Source organism: Microcaecilia unicolor, chromosome 4 (genome assembly GCF_901765095.1).
Source record: "Microcaecilia unicolor chromosome 4, aMicUni1.1, whole genome shotgun sequence".
NCBI lineage: Eukaryota > Metazoa > Chordata > Amphibia > Gymnophiona > Siphonopidae > Microcaecilia > Microcaecilia unicolor.
Window position 1 is genome coordinate 14,273,500 of NC_044034.1, and position 26,102 is coordinate 14,299,601.

General features: G+C 45.7%; 2 protein-coding genes across 4 annotated transcripts in view; one reads left to right on the forward strand and one right to left on the reverse strand.

The window, feature by feature from the left end:
* NUMA1 (nuclear mitotic apparatus protein 1) overlaps positions 1–2,838 on the reverse strand; it is a 213,694-nt gene extending 210,856 nt beyond the window's left edge. The window contains exon 1 of the mRNA XM_030199975.1: positions 2,654–2,838. The gene's annotated coding sequence lies outside the window, so the exon portion shown is untranslated. The remainder of the gene's footprint in view (positions 1–2,653) is intronic.
* Positions 2,839–3,054: 216 nt separating this feature from the next.
* The window catches only part of LOC115467820 (leucine-rich repeat-containing protein 51-like), a 65,867-nt gene continuing 42,819 nt past the window's right edge, over positions 3,055–26,102 (forward strand). Inside the window, exons 1-2 of one of the 3 annotated variants that reach the window (XM_030199307.1) lie at positions 3,055–3,257; positions 10,874–10,971. In XM_030199307.1, the coding sequence (XP_030055167.1) occupies positions 10,893–10,971 (79 nt within the window). In that variant the 5' untranslated portion in view covers positions 3,055–3,257; positions 10,874–10,892. Of the gene's footprint in view, positions 3,258–9,503; positions 9,561–10,873; positions 10,972–26,102 lie in introns of those variants that run through there. The other 2 variants (XM_030199309.1, XM_030199308.1) reach the window with 2 other exon arrangements.

Below are 26,102 nucleotides of genomic sequence, written 5' to 3' on the forward strand. Positions count from 1 at the left end.
ATACTCCCCAACTCTTTCTGAAATCTCTCTTGTCCCCCCCAGCACACACATCCATTCATCTGAGTACAAGAGGTCCTTGGTTGCCTGTACCCCTGCCAAGACCCTTGGGGGGATCCTGGAATGAAAGAATACAAGCTGGTTAAAGGAGCAGTTGCTGCGCCTAGAAGTGGCAAGGCAACTGAGAGCTTCAGGTGGACAAGGGGAGCCAACCCTGGAAGCGGGACCAGGAGAGCCTGCCCCAGGCCGAAGTATAACACTGCGAGGTACAATGCTGTTGAAAGGACAGCCTGAAGGGTCTGTGACTGAAAGTAGTGGATTGGAGTCAGGAGTGAAAGCAGCTTCACATTTATTGCTGGCACAACAGGATGAGTAAAAGCACAGGTGGTAGTGTAAATATGTACAGCTGAAACCTCTATCTCTTGTGAGCGGAAGAAGAGCTGAGAGCATTACTAATGATCTTGATTGGAACTGAATATATGAGAGAAGTTCAATATGATTGCCAGTTACAGTGGTTAAAGTAAAGTTATATTTCATTCCATCAAACTCTGGAAGTGAAGTGTGATTATTAAGCTCGTTGAGCAGGGACTGTCCTATGTTTAAATTGTACAGCGCTGCGTAACCCTAGTAGCGCTTTAGAAATATTAGTTAGTAGTAGTAGTGTTCAGGGACTGAGTGAAATGACACACCATGATCTTTAAACTCCCACTATCCTAGATCTCTATTCTGGCCCATCAACCCACTCCCCAGTTTGACTGCAGGCAAATTGGAACTATGAGTGGTGTGTGTGTGTGGCCCCCTGGGACACAGTGTAAAGAAGAAAATGGGCTTGTGGAACCAGGCAACATGTGCATTATCATTCTGCACTATTGATATGTAGTTGTGATATTATTTTTTGTAGACTTATAAATCAATGAAAACATTTTTAAAAAACCTGGGTTTTCCTCCCAGACCCCACTAAGATGTGGAGTACCATTTCCATATCTACTGACAAGTAATCTTTCACTTAATCCAACATTCTTAACTAAAAACCTCATTTATCCTATATAATAAAACACACCTCCAACGTTCTGAAGCTGAGAAAGTGAAGCCTTGCGCTCTGTAAGGCTCCATCTCCTGAACTGACGACACGTAGTTCCGGGTACGTCACTCGCAGCACTGACCAACCGCACAACAGCAGGACGAGGTCCCGCCCCTGCCGCACTCCCCCAGGTTAGAGCGCATGAATGCTTCAATGCTTCAATTTCTTGGCTTGCCGCCTTTCCTGCAACGCCATGCCCCCCAGGTCAGAGCACATGAATGCTTCAAGGCTTCACTTTCTCGGCTTGCCGCCCTCCCCACCACGCCCCCCCCCCCAGGTCGGAGTGCACGAATGCTTCAAGGCTTCACTTTCTCGGCTTCAGAATGTTGGAGGCGCGTTTAATGATATAGGATAGGAAGTGGAGGAGTGGATGGAGGGGGGGCAGGGGAGATAGGACAATTGGCTGGCTGGAGGGGGAGTAGGGGAGAATCGCTGGGTGGCTGGAGGGGGGAAGGGGAGAGAGGAGATTTGCTGGGTGGCTGGAGGGGGAGCAAGGGAAAAAGGAAAATCGCTGGGTGGCTGGAGGGGGGCTGGGAACAAAGAAGACTTGCTGGGTGGCTAGAGGGGGAGGCAGGGGAGAGAAGAGCATCGGTGGGTGGCTAGAGGGGGGGCAAGGGAAAAGTAGAATCGCTGGGTGGCTGGAGGGGGAGCAGGGGAGATGGGACAATTGCTGGCTGGCTGGAGGGGGGAGGGGAGAGAGACTTGCTGGGTGGCTAGAGGGGAGGCAGGGGAGAGAAGAGCATCGGTGGGTGACTAGAGGGGGGGCAAGGGAAAAAGTAGAATCGCTGGGTGGCTGGAGGGGGGGAAGGGGAGATAGGACAATCGCTGGCTGGCTGGAGGGGGGAGCAGGGGAGAATCGCTGGGTGGCTGGAGGGGAGGAAGGGGAGAGAGGAAATTTGCTGGGTGGCTGGAGGGGGGGGCAAGGGAAAAAGGAAAATCGCTGGGTGGCTGGAGGGGGGCTGGGAACAAAGGAGACTTGCTGGGTGGCTAGAGGGGAGGCAGGGGAGAGAAGAGCATCGGTGGGTGGCTGGAGGGGGGCAAGGGAAAAAGTAGAATCGCTGGGTGGCTGGAAGGGGGACAGAGGAGACAAACTCGCACCCACCAGTCTCACTCTCACACACTCGCACATTCAGTCTCTCTCTCACACACAGTCACTCTCCCACACACTCCGAGGAAAACCTTACTAGCGCCCGTTTCGTTTGTGTCAGAAATGGGCCTGTTTTACTAGTTTTATTAATAATCGCCTTCAAGAAGGCCTGTCTAGATTCCCCTTTTCACTGGTACCACTTAATTTTAGGCTAAGTTTGTAACTGAGAAAGAAGAATTTAGTGTGCGAGAGGGGCAGGCCTGCGTTTTTTCTTACTGCCTACAACACCTCTATTTTAACAAATGTCCTTACAGGCCTCAATTGCTTATTATAGTTAACATCTACAGCCCGAACTACAGCGCTACCAGTCCCTACAATAGCAAGCATTAGGTGGGCCCAGGCCTGCTCTGCTGCTTCGCTGCCTGCCTTCCTTCCACTTCTGAGGCTGGGGGAGGGGATCCACGAAGGCCACCCCGCGACTGACTCACCCCGAGCCGCTCCACGGCTCCTCCTTCAATGCGCGCTCCCAAAGACTTTAAAAAAAATAAAAAAAACAACAACCTCCAGCGCCGACCTTGCCCCGCAGATTCTTATTGGCTGCAGCGCGGGGCCGCGTCACGTGACCTGGGAGCGGGAACGAGCGCCGATCGCCTGGTGTCTCGGCGAGAAGACGGGCCGTGCTGGAAAGTTCTAGTAGACTGGGAGGGTTGATGACGAGTGGAGGAGGAGGAGGGGCTACCAACGGAACGTAACCTCCTCCTTTGAGCTGAAAAAAGCTGCGTTTCCCGGCAGCCCTCGCGCGCTGACGTTTTACCTTCCTTTTTTTTCTCTCTCTCTCTCCTCCCGAGTTTGTTCCTCCGTAGTGACGTAAAGGACCTCCCCCCCCCCACATCTCCACTTTATTGTGCGCATGTGTGCTACGGGATTTGGTTGCCTTGGGAACTAGATGCGCGTGCCTCTGGGCGCGGGCAGAGAGGACGGAGGGCAGAGAGTATGATGATCATAGCGGAAACGGGTCAGGGTTAACCAAAAAAAAAGCTTGAGAAGCTGTGCTAAAGGGAATCCCGGTGTATGATTTTTTTTTCCAGTTCGGTAGGTGAAGAAAAGTGTCACACGCGCTGCTGGAGAATTATTATCTTGGGGTTTTGGCAAGGGGGGGGGGGGAGACTGTAAGAAAGAATCCGTGAGTGCGGTAGGACTTTTTCCCATTCTGGGGGGGAGAAATTTGAGCCGGTGCAGGCTGAATCTCTGTTCCCTGTGATTTCACGTTTTCTATGGGACAAAGCAGGACTTTCTCGGTTTGGTTCTGATGTTTTGAGTAGAGAGGTGGGGTAGCCGTGTTAGTCCACTTTTAAAGGTGATCAATAGAAATTGAATTTCATTGGGGGGAAACTGTCCCATATGTTTACAAAATCAAACAAAATAAAACATGGAAAAGAAAATAGGATGATACCTTTTTTATTGGACACTAGTAAAAAAGGCCCGTTTCTGACACAAATGAAACGGGCGCTAGCAAGGTTTTCCTCGGAGTGTGTATCTTTGGGAGAGTGTATGTGAGAGTGACTGTTTGAGAGTCAGAGTGAAAGTGTGAGTCCAATCCATGCTCCTCTGTCACCTGGCCCCTCCATTCATCCCTATCCAGCAATTCCGCTCTCTCCCTGAGGCCTGCCCTGCAATCCATATGCATCCATGGCCATCTGTCCCCTCCATTCATCCCTATCCAGCAATTCCCCTCTCCCTGAGTCCTGCCCTTCCAATCCATGCCCATCCATGCTCCTTTGTCACCTGGCCCCTCCATTCATCCCTATCCAGCAATTCCCCTCTCCCTTCCAATCCATGCCCATCCATGCTCCTTTGTCACCTGGCCCCTCCATTCATCCCTATCCAGCAATACCCCTCTCTCCCTGAGGCATGCCCTGCAATCCATATCCATCCATGCCCATCTGTCCCCTCCATTCATCCCTATCCAGCAATTCCGCTCTCTCCCTGAGGCCTGCCCTGCAATCCATATGCATCCATGGCCATCTGTCCCCTCCATTCATCCCTATCCAGCAATTCCCCTCTCCCTGAGTCCTGCCCTTCCAATCCATGCCCATCCATGCTCCTTTGTCACCTGGCCCCTCCATTCATCCCTATCCAGCAATACCCCTCTCTCCCTGAGGCATGCTCTGCAATCCATATCCATCCATGCCCATCTGTCCCCTCCATTCATCCCTATCCAGCAATTCCTAAGTCCTGCCCTCCCAATCCATGCCCATCCATGGTCCTCTGTCCCCTGCCCCCTCCATTCATCCCTTTCCAGCAATTGCCCTCTCTCCCTGAGCCCTGCCCTCCCAATCCATGCCCATCCATGCTCCTCTGTCCCCTGCCGCCTCCATTCATCCTTTTCCAGCAAGTCTCCTCTCTCCCTTCCATGACCCCCCCTCGCATCCATGCTCCTCTCTCTCCCATGTGCCAGCCTGGCCCGCTCTCTGCTTCCCCCCCCCCCCCTTCGCATCCATGCTGTTGTTTCTCCCCTGCCCTCCCGCTCCCATTGTTGTACTTTACTGGCCACCCTCTTCTCTCCCCCCAACATGCGTGTTTTTGTTTTTTCCGGCAGCGAAGCGTCAGGGAAGGAGGCGGTGCTCCCGACGTGTAGGTTTCCCTTCGCTGTGTTCCGCCTTCTTTTGACGTCATCCTTGACGTCAGAAGAAGGCGGAACACATGGAAGGGAAGGCTAGACGTCGGGAGCGCCACCTCCTTCCCTGACGCTTCGCTGCCGAGCGATGCGATTGGTTGAGTGTCATTGCTCCGCCCTCGACGTCATCACGTTTGACGCGTGGGCGGGGCAGACACAATGCGATCTCACCCCCTTCACTTTGCTAAGAGAGGCTTCATTAGAACGTTGGAGGTGCGTTTTATATAGAGAGATAATTTAATACATTTCTTGATTAGCTTTCAAAGGTTGCCCTTCTTCGTCAGATCGAAAATAAGCAAATGTTGGTAGGTGACAGTATATATAAGTGAAACATCCAAGCATTTCATTGACAGTCTACCCATCCCCATTAGACTCTCAATCAAATGCTTAGATGTTTTACTTGTATATACTGTCACCTACCACATTGGCTTATTTCCGATCTGACAAAGAAGGTCAACCTTCGAAAGCTAATCAAGACATGCATTATGTCGTCGTCGATGATACGCTGAAACCTTCTGCTCAGTGTGCTGCTGCGGCTAGGAAAGCAAATAGAATGTTGGGTGTTATTAGGAAGGGTATGGAGTCCAGGTGTGCGGATGTTATAATGCCGTTGTATCGCTCCATGGTGCGACCGCACCTGGAGTATTGTGTTCAGTACTGGTCTCCGTATCTCAAAAAAGATATAGTAGAATTGGAAAAGGTACAGCGAAGGGCGACGAAAATGATAGTGGGGATGGGACGACTTTCCTATGAAGAGAGGCTGAGAAGGCTAGGGCTTTTCAGCTTGGAGAAGAGACGGCTGAGGGGAGATATGATAGAAGTGTATAAAATAATGAGTGGAATGGATCGGGTGGATGTGAAGCGACTGTTCACGCTATCCAAAAATACTAGGACTAGAGGGCATGAGTTGAAGCTACAGTGTGGTAAATTTAAAACGAATCGGAGAAAATTTTCTTCACCCAACGTGTAATTAGACTCTGGAATTCATTGCCGGAGAACGTGGTACGGGCGGTTAGCTTGACGGAGTTTAAAAAGGGGTTAGATAGATTCCTAAAGGACAAGTCCATAGACCGCTATTAAATGGACTTGGAAAAATTCCGCATTTTTAGGTATAACTTGTCTGGAATGTTTTTACGTTTGGGGAGCGTGCCAGGTGCCCTTGACCTGGATTGGCCACTGTCGGTGACAGGATGCTGGGCTAGATGGACCTTTGGTCTTTCCCAGTATGGCACTACTTATGTACTTATGTACTTATTTTCTTTTCCATGTTCTGATGTTTATTTGTTACATTTGTATCCCACATTTTCCCACATATTTGCAGGCTCAATGTGGCTTACATAATACCGTGAAGGCATTTGCCAAATCCGGTACAGGATAGGTATAAAATGTTGTATTGGGATAGGGAAGATAAGATTCAATCGAGTTGGGTTGAGGTAAAAGAGTTCATTAATGTCCAATACGATCATTAATAGTGAAGTGTTGCAGGGTTGAGTCATTTAAGTTTAGAAGCTACAAGCCTTGTCTAACCAGATCTCTCGTAGTAGTACTACTACTACTAATCATTTGAGAAGGGTAGGCTGCCTGGACCAGGAGGATGTGGCTCCACAATGCACAGAAGAGAGTTAAAAAGTCCAGAGAGTGCTGACAGGGAGAGTCTTTGATATACAGACTCTCTGGGAGAAGGAATAAGCAGAAGGCCCCTACTACTAATCAAAAACAATTGACGCGGTGCAAAGAAAAGCTACAAGAATGGTATGGGATTTGCGTTACAAGACGTATGAGGAGAGACTTGCGGACCTGAGCATGTATACTCTGGAGGAAAGGAGAAACAGGGGTGATATGATACAGACGTTCAAATATTTGAAAGGTATTAATCTGCAAATGAACCTTTTCCGGAGATGCAAAGGCGGTAGAACGAGAGGACATGAAATGAGATTGAAGGGGGCGGGGATGGTGCTGGGCAGAGCCAGTGGTGGGAGGTGGGGATGGTGCTGGGCAGACTTATACGGTCTGTGCCAGAACCGGTGGTGGAAGGCGGGGCTGGTGGTTGGGAGGCGGGGATAGTGCTGGGCAGACTTATACGGTCTGTGCCCTGAAAAGGACAGGTACAAATCAAGGTAAGGTATACACAAGAAGTAGCACATGTGAGTTTATCTTGTTGGGCAGACTGGATGGACCGTGCAGGTCTTTTTCTACCATCATCTATTATGTTACTAATCATTTCTGTAGCTGAAAGAAGCTATAAATAGGGCCACAAACCTTTATGTAAGGAAAGTAAATAAAAGCAAGAGAAAAAGGAAACCGATATGGTTCTCCATACAAGTGGCTGAGAAAATAAAGGCTAAAGAGTTGGCGTTCCAGAAATACACAAAAACTCAAGAACAGGAACACGGGAAGGAATACCGGGGGAAACTGAAAGAAGCCAAGAGAGAGATACGACTGGCGAAAGCGGAAGAACAAATGGCTAGAAATGTAAGGAGAGGTGACAAAAATTTCTTCAGGTATATTAGTGAAAGGAGAATGACTAAAAAGGGAATTGTGAGACTAAAAGATACTGCGAACCGCTATGTAGATAGTGATGAAGAAAAAGCAGGACCGCGATGGACTGGAAAAAGTACAAATGAAAATGGAGCGGATACAGCATCATTTACAGAAGAAAGTGTGTATGAACAACTTGTAAAGCTAAAGGTGGACAAAGCCATGGGACTGGACGGGATCCATCCCAGGATATTAAGGGAGCTCAGAGAGGTTCTGGCGGGTCCTCTTAAAGATTTGTTTAATAAATCCTTGGAGACAGGAGAGGTTCCGAGGGATTGGAGAACAGCGGAGGTGGTCCCTCTTCACAAAAGTGGTGATAGGGAAGTAGCTGGAAACTACAGGCCGGTAAGCCTCACTTCGGTTATTGGAAAAGTAATGGAAGCGATGCTGAAGGAAAGGATAGTGAATTTCCTGGAAGCCAATCAGTTGCAAGATCCCAGACAACATGGTTTTACCAAAGGGAAATTGTGCCAAACGAATCTCATTGAGTTCTTTGATTGAGTGACAGGAGAATTGAATCAGGGACGAGCTATGGACGTAATCTACTTAGATTTCAGCAAAGCTTTTGACACATTTCCTCACAGAAGGCTTTTAAATAAACTGGATGGACTGAAGATAGGACCCAAAGTGGTGAACTGGATTAGGAACTGGTTGACGGACAGACGCCAGAGGGTGGTGGTGAATGGAGTTAGCTCGGAGGAGGGAAAGGTGAGTAGTGGAATGCCTCAAGGATCGGTGCTGGGGCCGATTCTGTTCAATATATTTGTGAGTGACCTTGCCGAAGGGTTAGAAGGTAAAGTTTGCCTATTTGCGGATGATACTAAGATCTGTAACAGAGTGGACACCCCGGAGGGAGTGAAAAACATGAAAAAGGATCTGAAGAAGCTAGAAGAATGGTCTAAGGTTTGGTAATTAAAATTCAATCTATTTCAAAAAGACTCCAGTACTAATTCAATGACAAGAAATGCAAAGTGATGCACTTAGGGAATAGAAATCCACGGGAGACGTATGTGTTAGGCGGCGAGAGTCTGATAGGTACGGACGGGGAGAGGGATCTTGGGGTGATAGTATCTGAGGATTTGAAGGTGACGAAACAGTGTGACAAGGCGGTGGCTGTATCTAGAAGGTTGTTGGGCTGTATAGAGAGAGGTGTGACCAGCAGAAGAAAGGGAGTGTTGATGCCCCTGTATAAGTCGTTGGTGAGGCCCCATCTGGAGTATTGTGTTCAGTTTTGGAGGCCGTATCTTGCTAAGGATGTAAAAAGAATCGAAGCGGTATAAAGAAAAGCTACAAGAATGGTATGGGATTTGCGTTACAAGACGTATGAGGAGAGACTTGCTGACCTGAACATGTATACCCTGGAGGAAAGGAGAAACAGGGGTGATATGATACAGACGTTCAAATATTTGAAAGGTATTAATCCGCAAACAAACCTTTTCCGGAGATACGAAGGCGGTAGAACGAGAGGACATGAAATGAGATTGAAGGGGGGCAGACTCAAGAAAAATGTCAGGAAGTATGTCTTCACGGAGAGAGTGGTGGATGCTTGGAATGCCCTCCCTTGGGAGGTGGTGGAGATGAAAACGGTAACGGAATTCAAACATGCGTGGGATAAACATAAAGGAATCCTGTTCAGAAGGAAAGGATCCTCAGGAGCTTAACCGAGATTGGATAGCAGAGCTGGTAGTGGGAGGCGGGGCTGGAGGTTGGGAGGCGGGGATAGTGCTGGGCAGACTTTTACAGTCTGTGCCAGAGCCGGTGGTGGGAGGCGGGACTGGAGGTTGGGAGGCAGGGATAGTGCTGGGCAGACTTATACGGTCTGTGCCCTGAAGAGCACAGGTACAAATCAAAGTAGGGTATACACAAAAAGTAGCACACATGAGTTGTCTTGTTGGGCAGACTGGATGGACCGTGCAGGTCTTTTTTCTGCCGTCATCTACTATGTTACTATGTAGCGCTACTAGACATAGGCAGTGCGGTACACATTATATACAGGTACTTTTGCTGTCCACAGGGGGATCACTATCTAAGTTTTTTTTTGTACCCAGGAGCTGCAGTGGGAATTGAACCCAGGTTACCAGGATCAAACCCTGTTGCACTAACCATTAGGCTGCTGCTTTTGTAAGTTTGTTTATACCCAAGGAGAAAGAGACACTGATCCATCTCTGCTCTTGCAACAGGTATATGTTTTTTTCCCCCAATTTTGTAGGTGAAGAAAAACGTCACACGCACTGGTAGAACATTATCCTAGGGCAGGGGTAGGCAACTCCGGTCCTCGAGAGCCGCAGGCAAGTCAGGTTTTCAGGATATCCACAATGAATATGCAGGAGATAGATTTGCATACCATGGAGGCAGTGCTTGCAAATCTATCTCCTGCATATTCATTGTGGATATCCTGAAAACCTGACCTGCCTGCGGCTCTCGAGGACTGGAGTTGCCTACCCCTGTCCTAGGGTTTTGGCTTGGAGGTGTGGGACTGTACGAAAGAATCTGTGAGTGTGGTAGGACTTTGCTTTTTTTTCCATTCTCGGGGAGAAAATTGAGCCGGTGCAGGCATAATCTCTATTCCCTGCGTTTCTGAATTTCACATTTTGTGTGGGACAAAACAGGATTTTCTCGATTAGGTTCTGATGTCTAGAAGCTATCTAACAAGCCTTTTCTAACCAGATCTCTCTTAGTATGATCATATTTTGTAAGTTTATACATAAGGAGAAAGAGACACAGACAATCTTTAGTGCAGCTACACATGATCCAGCTCTGCTCTTGCAACAGTTTGCGGGACTCGGGGAGTAAGTGGTATTTTTTCTTACATCAAAAGCTAGAGGAGCCAATCCACTAGCAAAAAAAAACAGACAGACAAACCTGTTAAGAGCCGCGCTTAGACTGGAATGTGGTGCACGGTCTGTATGGCAGCAGAGCTGCTATTTCTCAGCTCCAGAAGTGAGACTTTTTGGCCAGTTTATTTATTTATTGCATTTGTATCCCACATTTTCCCACCTATTTGCAGGCTGAATGTGGCATACAGAGTTTTGTTATGACATTGTCATTCCAAGATATCAGATACAATTAGTAATGCACAGAGATTAAGTATGGGAAGAGAAAAAGGAGAGTGTTAGGCGGGTAAGTATAGAAGGTGACCTTTCGTAACTGGGCGGTGGAACGGTGAACGAGCAGCGGCGGGAGGGTGGGTGAGGGGGACTGTGGGCGGGGGGACGGGGTCCAGCGCCGATTTTGGTTGGTTTTGAGTGTATGGGAATGACGGCTGCATTGGGGAGTGGAAACAGAGATTACCCAATGACAATCCGATTTGTTGTGTCATTGCTCCGCCCTCAACATCATCACGTTGTGATGCGGGGGTGGGGCAGACACTCATGCGATCTTGCAACTACAAATTTAGAACGTTGGAGGTGCCTTTTATATATAGAGATATCAGCACGTAATAGGAAGCTAAAGTTTCAAATTATTTCTCTTTTTTTTTTTTTTTTTTTTTTAGGATTTCTAAAAGTTTAAAGATGAGCAAAAAAATTGTCCTGCTCAATGAACCCAGACCTCCAGCTGATTTTTCCTTCAAATGTATCAACAATATCCAAGGTAGAGTGGCCTATTCTTTTACACTTTGTGGAGTGAGGAGCAGAGTGACTGAGCACATGGGGAATTATAAGAATCAAACATGAAATTCTAAGGATGTAATACAGGGCCATTTCCAATCTCTACAACTGCATTTTCCATTGCGTATCTTCCAGGGCTTGTGGGAATAATTATGTCCATCAACCAGCAGGTGGAGATGGGAGAACACAACTGAGCTGTGCCATATATCCTCTGTCAGCTAGCCCAATTCCTCGGTGTTTTGTTTTTCTTTTTGTTTTTTAATATACTTTTCTTATTCTATTGACGGTATTTATATCCCGCTAATATCAATGCATAGTCTAAGGATGTTACATAAGTTCAGAAACACGCGATTAAAATCAAGAAGACCCTACAAAGTTATTCAAATACTTATTAAAAAAATAGTTCTTCAATCCTTTTCGGAATTGTACATAGCCAAAAATCACCCAAATTTGTGCAGGCATGGAATTCCACAATTTACTAGCTTGAAAAATAAAAGAACCATCGTGAAACCTCTTATAGCGAACTTTTTTGACGGTTGGAATTCCCGACAATAAAGTAAAATGAAAACAGGAATCTGAAGAGTTGGATAAGTTATCAACTGTGGAAGAAGGGAGGAACAGTCCCCTGTAGTATGCTAAATACGATACAAGCAGTCTTCAAAACTATCAGTGCAGGGACTGGTAATCGGTGTAGAATTCTAAGCAATAGTGTCACAATCATAGGGAGAACAGCCGTAGGTCAGTTTGGCTGCAGTATCTATTGGTAACTCTGCTTCTCTGGATGGCTGGGTTCATAACAGCATGCTGACGTCAGCTCACCTCCAGCGTTCCCTTCCCTCTCAGTGTCCCGCCCTTGCGGAAAGACAAAATGACATCAGAGGAGGGCGGGACACTGAGAGGGGTAGGCAAGGGAAGACTGGAGGTGACACGAGCCGAGCCTGCCGCCGCTGCGACCTGAGGTAAGATGAACAGCTTAAAGGCAGGGTGGCAGGAAGGACAGAGTCACTAGCCATGGATGGGAGGGGAGGGGAGGATCGCTGGACATGGGAGGGCAGGGCAGAGGAGAATCGCTGGATATGAAGGGGAGGCCAGAATCGCGGGACACGGAGGGGGGGGGGGGGCAGGGGAGAAAGGAGAAATCGCTTAGAGGAGAGCCTTCCTAGGGCCCGTTTAATTTTTCATGAAACGGGCTTTGTTGCTTGTTTTGTAATAACTGCAACTTTAAAATCTTAAACTTAAATCAAACATCTGAAAAAAAGAACACTACAGTAATGCAATTGAGATTGTACAATAGCCAGCATGCGAAAATGTTGTTACAAAAAGAGAGAGATCTCATTGCTCTCCATTGTCATAATTTAAAAATAACTAGTTGCTCAAATAATTTATCTGTGGATCCATTGTCAATTGAGTATCCAAAATAATACCCAGAACCCTAGTGGATCTTTCAACTGCAACTGTTCTCCTGAGGTTATAGTCACACTACAAGGGACCAAAGTAGCATCATTGCAAAAATATAACAATTTAGTCTTAGCTGCATTACGTTTTAATAAATGCTGACTAGTTCAAAATTGGAATCAAGGCTTTACAGTCATAAATGTCTGTAATTTTGAAAAATCTAATGTTACTGGAATTTTAAAAAAACCTCAATAACTTGATGCCTCCAAAGCTGAGCCCAATGAGCTCATAAATACATTAAACAAGATTGGAGACAGTGGTGAACTCTGTGGAACACCAAAGTCCGATCTCCACGTAAATAAGAAAATATTATTTTTCCTTAGCGTCCCTCTGGACTGGCCCAGAATGCAACTGATGGGTTGTGCACGCCTTCAAGCATGTGGAGACTGAAAACTCTGACTCTAGGGAGAGCCAATAAGAGCCCTGGCTAACTGTAACTAGACTCAGTATTATCAGTCTCCAGCAGGTGGAAGGTAGTGAGCCCTTTCAGTGTTTCTCTATCTCTCTGCTCTTACTTTTAAATAGATATATCTGGGGATTTGTTTGGGGAGTAAGTGTGTTTTAGGTTTCCTGGAGGTGGTGTTTTATTCTGTGCCTCAGTGTTTCTTGCAGTTCTGGAGGCCGAGACCCACAGGAGTCTCCTGAAGCCTAGGGGGTGTCACACTTGGGTGGCTGGGTCTCTTCCCCCCCCCCCCCCCCCCCCATCCTCCCTTGATCTCCCTCCTGTGCATTAGCTTTCCTGCAGGTTGTTGGCCGGCCTCAACCTCTTCAAGGGAAGAGTGTTTGATGGCTTTGGGAGAGCAGCTGCATAATAATAATAATAAATAAGTAAAAGTATGCGAGTGAGCAGGGCAGCTCTGTGTTCGCCTCTGTCTGTGGCAGTTTGCTTCTTTCTAGCTTTGATTTTTCTACGACACACAGTTAAAAAACAAACAAACAGTGAAATAGCCATGCCAGCGCATTTAATTGCAGACATGGCAGAGAAGCTCAGATGGTGTTCAATGTGTCTGCGGCTGGGGCTCGCGGCTATGGGGGTATGCAAATTTTGCATCGCCGTTGATAGAAACATGACGACAGATAAAGGCCAAATGGTCCATCCAGTCTGCCCATCCTCTGTGCACCGCCGTTGACAGAAACATAGAAACATGACGGCAGATAAAGGCCAAATGGTCCATCCAATCTGCCCATCCTCTGTAACCCCTAACTCTTCCTTTTCGTAAGCGATCCCACATGCTTATCCCATGCCTTTTTAAATTCTGACACAGTCCTCGACTCCACAACCTCCACCGGGAGGCCATTCCATGCCTCCACCACCCTTTCTGTGAAATGATACTTCCTTAGATTACTCCTAAACCTTGACTAAGCTCCTGAGGATCTATTCCTTCTGCACAGGATTCCTTTATGCTTATCCCACGCATGTTTGAATTCCGTTACCATTTTCATTTCCACCACCTCCCGCGGGAGAGCATTCCAAGCATCCACTACTCTCTTCGTGAAAAAATACTTCCTAACATTTTTCTTGAGTCTGCCCCCCTTCAATCTCATTTCATGTCCTCTCGTTCTACCACCTTCCCATCTCCGGAAAAGGTTCGTTTGCGGATTAATACCTTTCAAATATTTGAACGTCTGTATCATATCACCCCTGCTTCTCCTTTCTTCCAGAGTATACATGTTCAGGTCATCAAGTCTCTCCTCATACGTCTTGTAATGCAAATCCCTTACCATTCGCGTAGCTTTTCTTTGCACCGCTTCAATTCTTTTTACATCCTTCGCAAGGTACGGCCTTCAAAACTGAACACAATACTCCAGGTGGGGCCTCACCAACGACTTATACAGGGGCATCAACACCCCCTTTCTTCTGCTGGTCACACCTCTCTCTGTACAGCCTAACAACCTTCTAGCTATGGCCACCGCCTTGTCACACTGTTTCGTCGCTTTCAGATCCTCAGATACTATCACCCCAAGATCCCTCTCTCCGCCTGTACCTATCAGACTCTCCCCGCCTAACACATACGTATCCCGTGGATTTCTGGCTTGTTCCCCACTTGAATTTTGGACATTTTGAGCAAAACATCCAAAGTTGAACTTAGACGTCATATCGAAAATGCCCCTCATAGTAACACAGTAGGTGATAACAGATAAATGACACATTCAATTTGCCTAGTAACTCCTGTTCCATTCTGTTACCTCCCCCCACCCCCACTGAATACATTTTTTTAGAGTTCTGTTTTATTGTACACTTCTTTGATTGGTCAATGGGAACGGAAAGGCGGTACTTTTAGAAATAAACTGCACAGAGCTGCATGTACAGCCCTGGCCACTTTCCAGGGCAGGACTATAAGATGTCTGAAGGATGGTGGGAAAGTCTGCAGAGACGGTGATCATTTTCCCATGCTCTGCTATTTTTATTATCCAAGGCTTATTTTTTTAATTGTGTGTTGTTCATTCAGGTTGCTGTTTGAAGAGGATTGTAATATTTACATTTTGTACACTGCTATAGATAGGGTTTTGGTATTGAGAAAGTGGTTCATGTGGATTTTAAATAAACATAACGATGCAAGCAAAAATAAATAACATAATTGAAAGGACAATGCCAGGAACGAGTGTTTTACATTTTGTGCAGTAGGGTCAAGTTTGGCTAAGTACATAAGTAATGCCACACTGGGAAAAGACCAAGGGTCCATCGAGCCCAGCATCCTGTCCACGACAGCGGCCAATCCAGGCCAAGGGCACCTGGCAAGCTTTCCAAACGTACAAACATTCTATACAATCAAGCCATTGTGACATCACTAATGAGGTTGGCTCTTATTGGTGGAATGAGCCACTATGACATCACAATAGGTTAAATCACTGCTCTATGTAATAAAAGTGAGCCAAGTAGAGGACAGAAGTACATAAGTAATGCCATTCTGGGAAAAGACCAAGGGTCCATCGAGCCCAGCATCTTGTCCACGACAGCGGCCAATCCAGGCCAAGGGCACCTGGCAAGCTTCCCAAACGTACAAACATTCTATACATGTTATTCCTGGAATTGTGGATTTTTCCCAAGTCCATTTAGTAGTGGTTTATGGACTTGTCCTTTAGGAAACCGTCTAACCCCCTTTTAAACTCTGCCAAGCTAACCGCCTTCACCACGTTCTCCGGCAACGAATTCCAGAGTTTAATTATATGTTGGGTGAAGAAAACATTTCTCCGATTTGTTTTAAATTTACTACACTGTAGTTTCATCGCATGCCCCCTAGTCCTAGTATTTTTGGAAAGCGTGAACAGACGCTTTACATCCACCTGTTCCACTCCACTCATTATTTTATATACCTCTATCATGTCTCCCCTCAGCCATCTCTTCTCCAAGTTGCTCTAATTTGTTCATTAACACTATCCGTCACTGACACATGTTTTATTTATTTATTTTATTTAATCATACTTGCACCCCACAATTATCCAAAAATGAGTCTTGGTTCAATATGGCTTACATTTAGCAGTTGTGAGCGATTATATTGATTCAATTACATTTACAAGGTTGTATGTTCTAGAGATCATTCTGTCTCCTGACGTGGGCAAGTGTTGCTGAAACACAGACTTGTCGAGTCCCTTTTTATGATTGTACCACTGACCTTGGTTGATGATTTTAGCATCTATTTATTATCAATAGAAATCAAACAAAATAAAACATGGTAAAGAAAATAAGATGATACCTTTTTTATTGGACATAACTTAATACATTTCTTGATTAGCTTTCGAAGGTTGCCCTTAAGAGTGGACTAACACGGCTACCACACAGCATCTATTTATTAAAGACCATTGTTTACACTATTGGATTGTCTTCATTTGACTTTTTACCTCACTTTCTCCACCGAAATTTAATACTATGCCATCATTAATGGAACAGCATATTACATTTTTCAGTAGCACCGTGGGTATTTCTGTGAATGAAATACATAAATACTAAAATGTCGCCATTAATGTGGGAAAACACAAAAAATGTTAATTAACAACTTACTATTCCACATGGCTGCCTTTGGTTCAATCACTTGCTAAAGATCAAAATGGCATCTGTATTTAGATAAGACGCCCAGTCACTGGCTGCTATAGCCATGACGTCTTACCAAAATGAGCCAATATCTTGAGAAAAAAAAGAAGTCACCCAGATTAAAAGAAAGCATTGCATTCTACATGATCGTTTAAACTAACCGATATATCCAACGTTGATCGTGCTGTCTTAATTGTTGGACACAATCTCCTCTTCCTCTATTGGGGGGGTGGGGGGGGCTCATGGTCAATGACCAAACTTGCAGGTCATTGAACACATTTGTTCTCTCAATGCAGTGCACTACTTAAGGGTTCCTCCATTTTGTTTCTCTTCAGACTGGAACTTGTCTGCTTGTCTGACCCACATATAACTTTCTACAATATATATAACAAACTCCGACTTACAGTTTTCAAACCATCTAAGATAGCAAATCGTATTATCATTTGGGTTAACAAATTCCTTCTGTTGCAGAGTGATTTGGCAACTACCACATTTGTAACGTCTCAAAGTTCGAATATTCTTACACTGACATGTTGATGGTAAAGCTGGGCTCTAGATCTCCTTCAAATTCTTATTTCTGGAAGAAAGCTATCCGTAATTTAGTGAGTCAGGGCCTTAAAAAAACCCCATGTGATTTTATGATTTCCCATCTTTTCTTGATCACATTCGTAACAAAGAAGCTGCCCTCAGAGAATCTTAGGACACAAGCTTGCAGAGCTTCATCGTGGTCTTTACGTCTAGGTTGTACCAAAAATTCAAGGTGACTGTATTTAGCTCAGTTAAGACTTTGTCAGAATATCCTCACATTTTCAGACCTCTGGTTTACAAACCGGTTGTTTTGCTCATGTTTTAAATACAGGCTCTTGTGAACATAGTCTTCTGTAATGCAACATTTGGGAATACGGTAAACTGTTTTCTAATCTAACTGGATGGCAACTGAAGAAGAGCATCACGGTCAGTTGGTTTTGCAAAAACTTTGGTGTCAAAATGATTATCCATCTGGGTAATCTCCACTACAAAAATTGAATTCTATCTCTGGAGTATTGATAAGTAAATTGAATGCAAGAGGAACAGGAACTGAGGCAAGTAGAAAATTGTTGAAGTTGACTGTCACCTCCAGTCCATCTTCGCCATCTGTGAATCCTGCTGAGAAATAGAGAATTCTCAATCCATTCTGTTTTAAATCAAGACATATATAAGTTGGTGACTGAGGGTGCAACCAGAGGTTTATATCCAGGGGGGTGAGAGCTAAGTGTCTGCCTAAAATCCTGACATCCTCTGTTGGTGAAAGGTAACCTCAGCCTTTCAAATAAAGGAACTCTTTTACTACCCAGGGGTAGGGCTTGCCACTGGGTTTGTGTGCAGGAAATCGGCCCTACTACCGGGCTTGATCAGGAGCCTGGTGGTAGTTCTGGCTTCCTGCGTGTGCTGTTCCTGGCACTAGGAATTTTTAAAACTTTTCTAGCACCAGGGACGTGCCCGGTGGTAATCACCACCTCCCAGGGCTCCCCCAGCAAATGGCCACACGCCAATGTGTTTCGTTAGCACATGGCCATTTACTGAGCCTATAAAGAAAATGACCTTTTACCCACGGTGGTAAAAGGTGACCTTTGTGCCTGGCAATCCCAAAATGGAGATGTTGGAAAATAAGAAAATGTGACCATTTAATTAATTTTCCTGACCTGTAACACCTGGATATATGATAAATAGACTAATATTCCGCCAAAGTCGCTATGCTCATATCAGCCCTCTCCTGAAGTCGCTTCATTGGCTCCCTACCCATTTCTGAATACAGTTCAAACTCCTCTTATTGACCTATAAGTGCATTCACTCTGCAGCTCCTCAGTACCTCTCATCTCTCCCTACTCTCCTGCCCAGAAACTCTGTTCACTGGGTAAATCTCTCTTATCTGCACCCTTCTCCTCCACTGCTAACTCCAGACTCTGTTCCTTTTATCTTGCCGCACCATATGCCTGGAATACACTTCCTGAGCCGCTACGTCAAGCTCCATCTCTGGCCGCCTTCAAATCCGGGCTAAAAGCCCACCTGTTTAATGCTGCTTTTAACTCCTAACTTTTTCACTTGCTGGTAACCCTTATCTTATCTTCCTCACTTCAATGTGTCCTGTCTGTCTGTCCTGACCCTTATCCCTTATTTGTCCTGTCTGTCCAAATTAGATTGTAAGCTCTCTTGAGCAGGGACTGTCTCTTCATGTTCAATTGTGAAGCGCTGCGTACGTCTGGTGGCGCTATAGAAATGATAAGTAGTAGTAGTAAATAGATGCCCTTCTGATGCCCTGCTTCCTCTTTCAAGGGTTCAGCACCTGCCCATCCTTGGTATTTAGTTGGACACAGCTGTCATAACAATCCCTTGAGGAAGTGGCAGCCAGAATGACCCTTCTTGGCACCAAAGCTGGCCTACTTCTGGGGGGGGGGGGGGGGGGGGGGGAGAAAAGCAGCTGCAGTCAAAGCAAAACAATATGTTCCGACAGCCATAAAACTCATAGAACTATCAGTGAGTACTTTCACCGCAGGAAGATTGGGTCATTTTCAAACTTTCTGTGACACTGTGGATTTATTATTTTGGTGAATTACAGACTGTGGTTATTCCCCTTTAGGCTATATGACCCTCTAGCCATCGCTTTGATTTTGTGTTGAAGAGAATTCTTTTGAACTTTAACAAGTATGCTTTTGAAGATTATGGGGCTTATTTTGAAATTATAAATGTATTATTGGGGAGTTGTTGTTTTTTTTTACCTATGATAGACAAAAGTTACAGTCTTACATATCAAGGGCTCTTCAGCATTTTTGATTGAAGTTTATACATATTCTACTACTACTTAACATTTCTAGAGCGCTACTAGAGTTACGCAGCGCTGTACAAATTAATAACTAAGGACGGTCCCTGCTCAGAAAAGCTTACAATCTAAAGGTTTATATGTTTATAATGCTTAGCTTCTACAGGTCACAGCGGTTTACAATTGAAAAAAATATACAAAAACAAGTATTAAGAAAGGAACTCCATTAAAAATAGGATATTTAAACTCAGGAATAATAACTTTAATAGGCTACAGACTTGCTTATTCAAACAATCCGATATTCAATTAATGCAAGTCTTTTTACAATTTCTCTTATGTCTTAAATAACTTCAAAATTAGGGGGAAAAAAGACTTCAGAAGCTCAGCCGACTGCTTTATATTTAAGGTTGTCTTGAATTGAAAGCAAATTCCCAGCTGAGCAGGCGTCCTCATAAGTCTTTAAAAACACCTTTATTTTCAAAACATATTTACAGTGGTGGAAATAAGTATTTGATCCCTTGCTGATTTTGTAAGTTTGCCCACTGACAAAGACATGAGCAGCCCATAATTGAAGGGTAGGTTATTGGTAACAGTGAGAGATAGCACATCACAAATTAAATCCGGAAAATCACATTGTGGAAAGTATATGAATTTATTTGCATTCTGCAGAGGGAAATAAGTATTTGATCCCCCACCAACCAGTAAGAGATCTGGCCCCTACAGACCAGGTAGATGCTCCAAATCAACTCGTTACCTGCATGACAGACAGCTGTCGGCAATGGTCACCTGTATGAAAGACACCTGTCCACAGACTCAGTGAATCAGTCAGACTCTAACCTCTACAAAATGGCCAAGAGCAAGGAGCTGTCTAAGGATGTCAGGGACAAGATCATACACCTGCACAAGGCTGGAATGGGCTACAAAACCATCAGTAAGACGCTGGGCGAGAAGGAGACAACTGTTGGTGCCATAGTAAGAAAATGGAAGAAGTACAAAATGACTGTCAATCGACAAAGATCTGGGGCTCCACGCAAAATCTCACCTCGTGGGGTATCCTTGATCATGAGGAAGGTTAGAAATCAGCCTACAACTACAAGGGGGGAACTTGTCAATGATCTCAAGGCAGCTGGGACCACTGTCACCACGAAAACCATTGGTAACACATTACGACATAACGGATTGCAATCCTGCAGTGCCCGCAAGGTCCCCCTGCTCCGGAAGGCACATGTGACGGCCCGTCTGAAGTTTGCCAGTGAACACCTGGATGATGCCGAGAGTGATTGGGAGAAGGTGCTGTGGTCAGATGAGACAAAAATTGAGCTCTTTGGCATGAACTCAACTCGCCGTGTTTGGAGGAAGAGAAATGCTGCCTATGACCCAAAGAACACCGTCCCCACTGTCAAGCATGGAGGTGGAAATGTTATGTTTTGGGGGTGTTTCTCTGCTAAGGGCACAGGACTACTTCACCGCATCAATGGGAGAATGGATGGGGCCATGTACCGTACAATTCTGAGTGACAACCTCCTTCCCTCCGCCAGGGCCTTAAAAATGGGTCGTGGCTGGGTCTTCCAGCACGACAATGACCCAAAACATACAGCCAAGGCAACAAAGGAGTGGCTCAGGAAGAAGCACATTAGGGTCATGGAGTGGCCTAGCCAGTCACCAGACCTTAATCCCATTGAAAACTTATGGAGGGAGCTGAAGCTGCGAGTTGCCAAGCGACAGCCCAGAACTCTTAATGATTTAGAGATGATCTGCAAAGAGGAGTGGACCAAAATTCCTCCTGACGTGTGCAAACCTCATCATCAACTACAGAAGACGTCTGACCGCTGTGCTTGCCAACAAGGGTTTTGCCACCAAGTATTAGGTCTTGTTTGCCAGAGGGATTAAATACTTATTTCCCTCTGCAGAATGCAAATAAATTCATATACTTTCCACAATGTGATTTTCCGGATTTAATTTGTGATGTGCTATCTCTCACTGTTACCAATAACCTACCCTTCAATTATGGGCTGCTCATGTCTTTGTCAGTGGGCAAACTTACAAAATCAGCAAGGGATCAAATACTTATTTCCACCACTGTAAGATGAACGGCTTAAAGGCAGGGTGGCAGGAAGGACAGAGTCACTAGCCATGGATGGGAGGGGAGGGAAGGATCGCTGGACATGGGAGGGCAGGGCAGAGGAGAATCGCTGGATATGAAGGGGAGGCCAGAATCGTGGGACACGGGGGGGGGGGGGCAGGGGAGAGAGGAGAAATTGCTTAGAGGAGAGCCTTCCTAGGGCCCGTTTAATTTTTCATGAAACGGGCTTTACATAGTAACATAGTAGATGACGGCAGAAAAAGACCTGCACGGTCCATCTAGTCTGCCCACGATAAACTCATATGTGTATACCTTACCTTGATTTGTACCTGTCTTTTTCAGGGCACAGACCGTATAAGTCTGTCCCGCCTCCCATCTCCGGCTCCGGCACAGACCCCGTATAAGTCTGCCCTCCCCCATCCTAGCCTCTCAACCACCAACCCCTCTTCCCCCCGCCACCCAATTTCAACTAAGCTTCTGTGGATCCATTCCTTCTGCACAGGATTCCTTTATGCCTGTCCCACGCATGCTTGAATTCCGTTACCGTTTTCATGTCCACCACCTCCCGCGGGAGGGCATTCCAAGCGTCCACCACCCTCTCCGTGAAGAAATACTTCCTGACATCTTTCCTGAGTCTGCCCCCCTTCAATCTCATTTCATGTCCTCTCGTTCTACCGCCTTCCCAACTCCGGAAAAGATTCGTTTGCGGATTTGTAATAACTGCAACTTTAAAATCTTAAACTTAAATCAAACATCTGAAAAAAAGAACACTACAGTAATGCAACTGAGATTGTACAATAGCCAGCATGCGAAAATGTTGTTAAAAAAAGAGCGAGATCTCATTGCTCTCCATTGTCATAATTTAAAAATAACTAGTTGTCAATTGAGTATCCAAAGTAATACCCAGAACCCTAGTGGATCTTTCAACTGCAACTGTTCTCCTGAGGTTATAGTCACACTACAAGGGACCAAAGTAGCATCATTGCAAAAATATAACAATTTAGTCTTAGCTGCATTACGTTTTAATAAATGCTGACTAGTTCAAAATTTGAATCAAGGCTTTACAGTCATAAATGTCTGTAATTTTGAAAAATCTAATGTTACTGGAATTTAAAAAAACCCACAATAACTTGATGCCTCCAAAGCTGAGCCCAATGAGCTCATAAATACATTAAACAAGATTGGAGACAGTGGTGAACTCTGTGGAACACCAAAGTCCGATCTCCACGTAAATAAGAAAATATTATTTTTCCTTAGCGTCCCTCTGGACTGGCCCAGAATGCAACTGATGGGTTGTGCACGCCTTCAAGCATGTGGAGACTGAAAACTCTGACTCTAGGGAGAGCCAATAAGAGCCCTGGCTAACTGTAACTAGACTCAGTATTATCAGTCTCCAGCAGGTGGAAGGTAGTGAGCCCTTTCAGTGTTTCTCTATCTCTCTGCTCTTACTTTTAAATAGATATATCTGGGGATTTGTTTGGGGAGTAAGTGTGTTTTAGGTTTTCCTGGAGGTGGTGTTTTATTCTGTGCCTCAGTGTTTCTTGCAGTTCTGGAGGCCGAGACCCACAGGAGTCTCCTGAAGCCTAGGGGGTGTCACACTTGGGTGGCTGGGTCTCTTCCCCCCCCCCCCCCCCATCCTCCCTTGATCTCCCTCCTGTGCATTAGCTTTCCTGCAGGTTGTTGGCCGGCCTCAACCTCTTCAAGGGAAGAGTGTTTGATGGCTTTGGGAGAGCAGCTGCATAATAATAATAATAAATAAGTAAAAGTATGCGAGTGAGCAGGGCAGCTCTGTGTTCGCCTCTGTCTGTGGCAGTTTGCTTCTTTCTAGCTTTGATTTTTCTACGACACACAGTTAAAAAACAAACAAACAGTGAAATAGCCATGCCAGCGCATTTAATTGCAGACATGGCAGAGAAGCTCAGATGGTGTTCAATGTGTCTGCGGCTGGGGCTCGCGGCTATGGGGGTATGCAAATTTTGCATCGCCGTTGATAGAAACATGACGACAGATAAAGGCCAAATGGTCCATCCAATCTGCCCATCCTCTGTAACCCCTAACTCTTCCTTTTCCTAAGCGATCCCACATTCTTTTCCCGTGCCTTTTTAAATTCTGACACAGTCCTCGACTCCACAACCTCCACCGGGAGGCCATTCCATGCCTCCACCACCCTTTCTGTGAAATGATACTACTACTACTACTTAACATTTCTAGAGCGCTACTAGGGTTACGCAGCGCTGTACAATTTAACAAAGAGAGACAGTCCCTGCTCAAAGAGCTTACAATCTAATAGACAAGTGAACGGTCGGTCCGATAGGGGCAGTCAAATTGGGGCATTCTGGATTCACTGAACGGTAAGGGTTAGGTGCCGAACGCAGCATTGAAGAGGTGGGCTTTAAGCAAAGACTTGAAGACGGGCAGGGAGGGGGCTTGGCGTAAGGGTTCAGGAAGGTTGTTCCAAGCATAGGGTGAGGCGAGGCAGAATGAGCGGAGCCTGGAGTTGGCGGTGGTGGAGAAGGGTACTGAGAGGAGGGATTTATCCTGTGAACGGAGGTTACGGGCGGGAACGTAAGGGGAGATGAGGGTAGAGAGGTAGTGAGGGCAACAGACTGAGTGCATTTGTAGGTAAGACTCCACAACCTCCACCGGGAGGCCATTCCATGCCTCCACCACCCTTTCTGTGAAATGATACTTCCTTAGATTACTCCTAAACCTATTCCCTCTTAACTTCGTCATATCCCCCTCATTCCAGAGCTCTCCTTCAGTTGAAGAAGGCTCTCTTCCTGTACATAAATGCCCTTGAGATATTTAAACGTCTCTATCATGTCTCCTCTCTCCCAGTGTATACATGTTGAGGTTCATAAGCCTGTCCCTTTATTTTTTGCGTTCAAGACCGCTTACTAATTTTGTAGCTGCCCTCTGGACCGACTCCATTCTGTTTATATTTTTCCGTAAGTGCGGTCTCCAGAACTGCACACATTACTCCAAATGGGGCCTCACCAGAGACTTGTACAATGGCACTATCACCTCCTTTTTCCTGATGGTCATGTCACTCTTTATGCACCCCAGCATCCTTCTGGCTCTGGCCATCGCTTTTTCTACCTGTTTGAAAGTTTTAAGGTCATCAGACACAATCACCCCCAAGTCCTGCTCTTCCTTTGTACACTGAAGCACTTCACTCCCTATACTGTACTATTCCCTAGAATTCTTGCTACCCAAGTTCATGACCCTGCATTTTTTGGGATTAAACCTTAGTTGCCAAATATCGGTCCATTCCTCTAGCTTCGCTAGGTCCTTCCTCATGTCATTCACACCCTCCAGGGTATCCACTCTGTTGCAGAGTTTGATATCATCCGCAAAGAGACAAACCTTACCAGACAGCACTTCCGCAATATCACTCACAAAGACGTTAAAAAGATTCTGCGGTACTCCACTGATGACATCCTTTTCTTCAGAGCAAGCTCCATTTACCACTACCCTCCGTCTTCTTTCATTCAACCAATTTTTAACCCAATCAGTTACTCTAGGTCCCATACCGAGGACACTCAATTTATTTATCAGTCGCCTGTGCGGATAATGAAGGGGAAGCCGGTCCGTCAAGACACACTGAATCATCTGCGCCGGCGGCCGCGGTTCCTACAGATTTGGGCAGCTCAGATTCAGCATCAGCTTTTGTGATGGCAGGAAACGCTGCCATTTTAACTCATGCGGTACTGGCGGATCAGCCTTCTGCTCTGCAGTCTTCCGTTTTAGAGCAAGCAGATGTAGCTTTTCCGGGGCCCTCAGGGGGGGGGGGGTTGGTTTCCTGCCACAGTTTGTCTTATAAATGCATAGGGCCTTTCTGATGCACAAAACCAGTCCTCTTACAGCTCTGCTGGAGCAGGGATTGGAGAGGCAGGCACTGCCTGCAAAGCATCCCAGGGGGGCCTGGGACTTAGAGGAGGATCTGCTTTCTGATCATGATCAGGAAATTCCCTCTTTGGAGGGAGCAGACTATTTGAGAGAAGGTATGATCTCTGAAGAGGCCGGATTGATGGAACTGGGTGAGGAACCTCCTTAGGCCTCCTGTGGTTGACTCGGTGGTCTTGGCGGTTACTAAGACAAATACAGTCCCCGTGGATTGGGGCACAGCTCTTAAGAATGTTCAAGATAGGCGCATGGAAGCATATCATTGATGACGCCTAGATCCCTTTCCTGGTCGGTGACTCCTAATGTGGAACCTTGCATTACATAACTATAATTCAGGTTCCTCTTTCCCACCTGCATCACTTTGCACTGCTCACATTAAATGTTATCTGCCATTTAGATGCCCAGTCTCATAAGGTCCTCTTGTCATTTTTCACAATCCTCTTGTGATTTAACAACGTTGAATAACTTTGTGTCAACAAACTGGTTAAAAGATAGAAAACAGAGTAGGGTTAAATGGTCAGTATTCTCAATGGAGAAGGATAGATAGTTGGGTTCCCCAGGGGTCTGTGCTGGGACCGCTGCTTTTTAACATATTTATAAATTATTCCCATCTCTAGATCATTTATAAATATATTAAAAAGCAGCGGTCCCAACACAGACCCCTGGGGAACCCAACTATCTATCCTTCTCCATTGAGAATACTGACCATTTAACCCTACTCTGTTTTCTATCTTTTACCTCCTATCCTGTGACTCTCCAATTTCCTCTGGAGTCTTTCATGAGGTACTTTGTCAAACACCTTTTGAAAATCCAGATACATAATATTGACTGACTCAACTTTAT